Source organism: Octopus bimaculoides, chromosome 3 (assembly GCF_001194135.2).
Source record: "Octopus bimaculoides isolate UCB-OBI-ISO-001 chromosome 3, ASM119413v2, whole genome shotgun sequence".
NCBI classification, from domain to species: Eukaryota; Metazoa; Mollusca; class Cephalopoda; order Octopoda; family Octopodidae; genus Octopus; species Octopus bimaculoides.
This window is the reverse complement of record NC_068983.1, coordinates 47,294,633-47,297,530: the sequence shown is the minus strand read 5'-3', so window position 1 is coordinate 47,297,530 and position 2,898 is coordinate 47,294,633. Positions and strand designations below refer to the sequence as shown.

General features: G+C 38.5%; 1 protein-coding gene across 1 annotated transcript in view; it reads right to left on the bottom strand.

Moving 5' to 3' along the window:
* Nucleotides 1-1,555: 1,555 nt before the first annotated feature.
* Nucleotides 1,556-2,898, bottom strand: part of LOC106881731 (uncharacterized) — a 10,610-nt gene continuing 9,267 nt past the window's right edge. The window contains exons 3-4 of the mRNA XM_014932221.2: nt 2,280-2,374; nt 1,556-1,653 (exon numbers count right to left, since the gene is read on the bottom strand). Of these exons, the coding sequence (XP_014787707.2) occupies nt 1,600-1,653; nt 2,280-2,374 (149 nt within the window). The 3' untranslated portion in view covers nt 1,556-1,599. The remainder of the gene's footprint in view (nt 1,654-2,279; nt 2,375-2,898) is intronic.

Genomic DNA, 2,898 nt, shown 5'->3' with positions numbered 1-2,898 from the left:
TTATTCTTTGTAAGCCTAATATTTATTCTATCGGTCTCTTTTTGCTGAACCGCTAAGTTATGGGGACGTAAACACATCAGCATCGGTTGTCAAGCGATGTTGGGGGGACAAACACAGACACAAACATACACACAAACACATACACATATATATATACATATATACGACAGGCTTCTTTCAGTTTCCGTCTACCAAATCCACTCACAAGGCTTTGGTCGGCCCGAGGCTATAGTAAAAGACACTTGCCCAAGGTGCCACGCAGTGAGTCTGAACCTGGAACCATGTGGTTGGTAAGCAAGCTACTTACCACATAGCTACTACTGCGCTTACAATATGAAAGATAAATTAATTAGTTAGTCATGATCAGTGCAAGTTACTAAATACTTACTAAATTATGAAGTAGACTGTATGTAATCCACCTGATGACTTTGGGAAGAGGTAAATTAAATACGAAACTGTTCAAAGTTAACAGTAGCAGGATCTTTGATTGTGTAGCGAAGAGAAAATCTTTTGAAAACAGCCATAACAGGTGATGAATCATGGGTCCATGGCCATGACCTCAAAACTGGTCCTCAGTCTTGGCAGTGGAAAACCGAAACAAGATTTCAAGACCTCAAGGAAATCCAAGAGAATGCAACGAGGCAGCCGCATGCTATATCAAAAAAAGGAGTTCCAGGAATGCTTCTATCAAATGGAAACGACTCTGGCCATAGTGTGGGGCTTCAGAAAGGAGTTGCTAAGTGGTCTAGTTTTATTTTACAATACTAGTCAGAATACTTATATATATATAGGTGTAGGAGTGGCTGTGTGGTAAGTAGCTTGATAACGAATCACACGGTTCTGGGTTCATTCCCACTGTGTGGCACCTTGGGCAAGTGTCTTCTACTATAGCCTCGAACCGACCAAAGCCTTGTGAGTGGATTTGGTAGACGGAAACTGAAAGAAGCCCGTCATATATATGTATGTGTGTCTATATGTTTGTGTGTCTGTGTTTGCTCCCCCAACATTGCTCGACAACTGATGTTCGTGTGTTTACGTCCCCGTAACTTAGCGGTTCGGCAAAAGAGACCAACAGGATAAGTGCTAGGCTTACAAAGAATAATTCAGTTCTATATGCCACGGGCATATGGCATAGTGGTTAAGAGCACAGGCTACTAACGCCAAGATTCCGAGTTCGATTCCAGGCAGTGACCTGAATAATAATGATAATAATAATAATAATAGCATCGAAAAATACCTTAGGAATGAGAACCCAGGTTCGAAATTTCCCCAAGACACCTGATGATGGCTGGAGGGTATATCAGACGAAACGTGTTAACAACAAACAAGATGAGGACAAATATCCGTCAATTGTAAATAATGTAAATAATGTTTACAAAGAATAAGTCCTGGAGTCGATTTGTTCAATTGAAAGCAGTGCTGAAATGACTGAAACAAGTAAAGGAATAATAGAAAACACACACACACACACACACACAAGAAAAGGGCAAAACTCATACAAGCAGGTTAATACACATGATAACAACATTAAGTATGATGACAGAGAGTCCAGCTTAAATGAAACCTTTTGACTTACATAATCTTGAAATCGTTCACTCTTCAATGCGTTATAAGCTTCACACCGTAACTCATCGGGGGACATGTCGACCATACCTAATCAAAAGAGACAATGTAGAAGTGGAAATATATTAACATAGTTATTATTGTCGTGGAGTGATTATAAGAATTAAGTTATGCGTCATTAGCAGGGACATGCAGCCTAGGTAGGCAAGGTAGGCACTGCCTACCTTGAATAAAATAGATTGATAGCAACATTTTCCTTTTATGGTAAAATATGCACCTAATAAAATTTTGAAGGTTTCTCTGATTACTATGCATCGTCATCATCATCATCGTTTAACGTCTGCTTTCCATGCTGGCATGGGTTGGACGATTTGACTGAGGACTGGTGAACTGGATGGCTGCACCAGGCTCCAATCTGATTTGGCAGAGTTTCTACAGCTGGATGCCCTTCCTAACGCCAACCACTCCGAGAGTGTAGTGAGTGCTTTTACGTGCCACCAGCACGAGGGCTTGGGGATATAATAGAAGCCACTTGTCCAAGTTGTCATGTCTTTTACTGTAGTCCAGGGCTGACCAATTCCAATTGCTTCAGGATAATTGCTAATTGCATTGCAATACAAATGCTCGTTTTGTATTTCCTTTAACCGTAACTAACAGAATGGCCTATACTTCAAGCAGAACAAAAAGTGTTACCTTTAACGAGTTCTTTCACTCACCTGGAATGGAAGGTCCTGACTTGCCAAAACTAATACATGATAACAGCCACATTTTGCTAGCTTCCCAATTTGTAATTTCTCGAGACAAAGTTGAACTGGAATAGAAATCAAGAGAAAGATTGCATTTAAATCATGTAATGGCATAAACGTTATCGACAAGAGATGGCCAGCTCAAAATATTAAAACATTAACCATTAGAATGTATTTTGTAATACGTCCAATGTTTTCATAATAGAAAGATAGTAGATAAATATTCAAAATTATTTCAATCTTTTTTATGTATTTATTTATATATACCACAAAAACAGAGACTGAAAGATCGCTCAAAGATAAATGATAGCATATTTTATAAATATGCCTGTTCAAATATCATAATAGCATGAAACTATTAGTGGCTCTTTGGGTTGTACATTTAATTTGATATATATATATATCTGGTACAGATCTCTGGCTTACCAGTCCCAATCAAACTGTCTAACCTATGCCATCATGAAAATGGATGCTAGATGATATATATATATAAAAAAAGCAGCAGAAATATAACAAAAGACTGTTACTCTGAGTTTCACGTTCCCGTTCATCGGACAGTTTTGTTAGAAATGTGCTTACTCCGGTATAT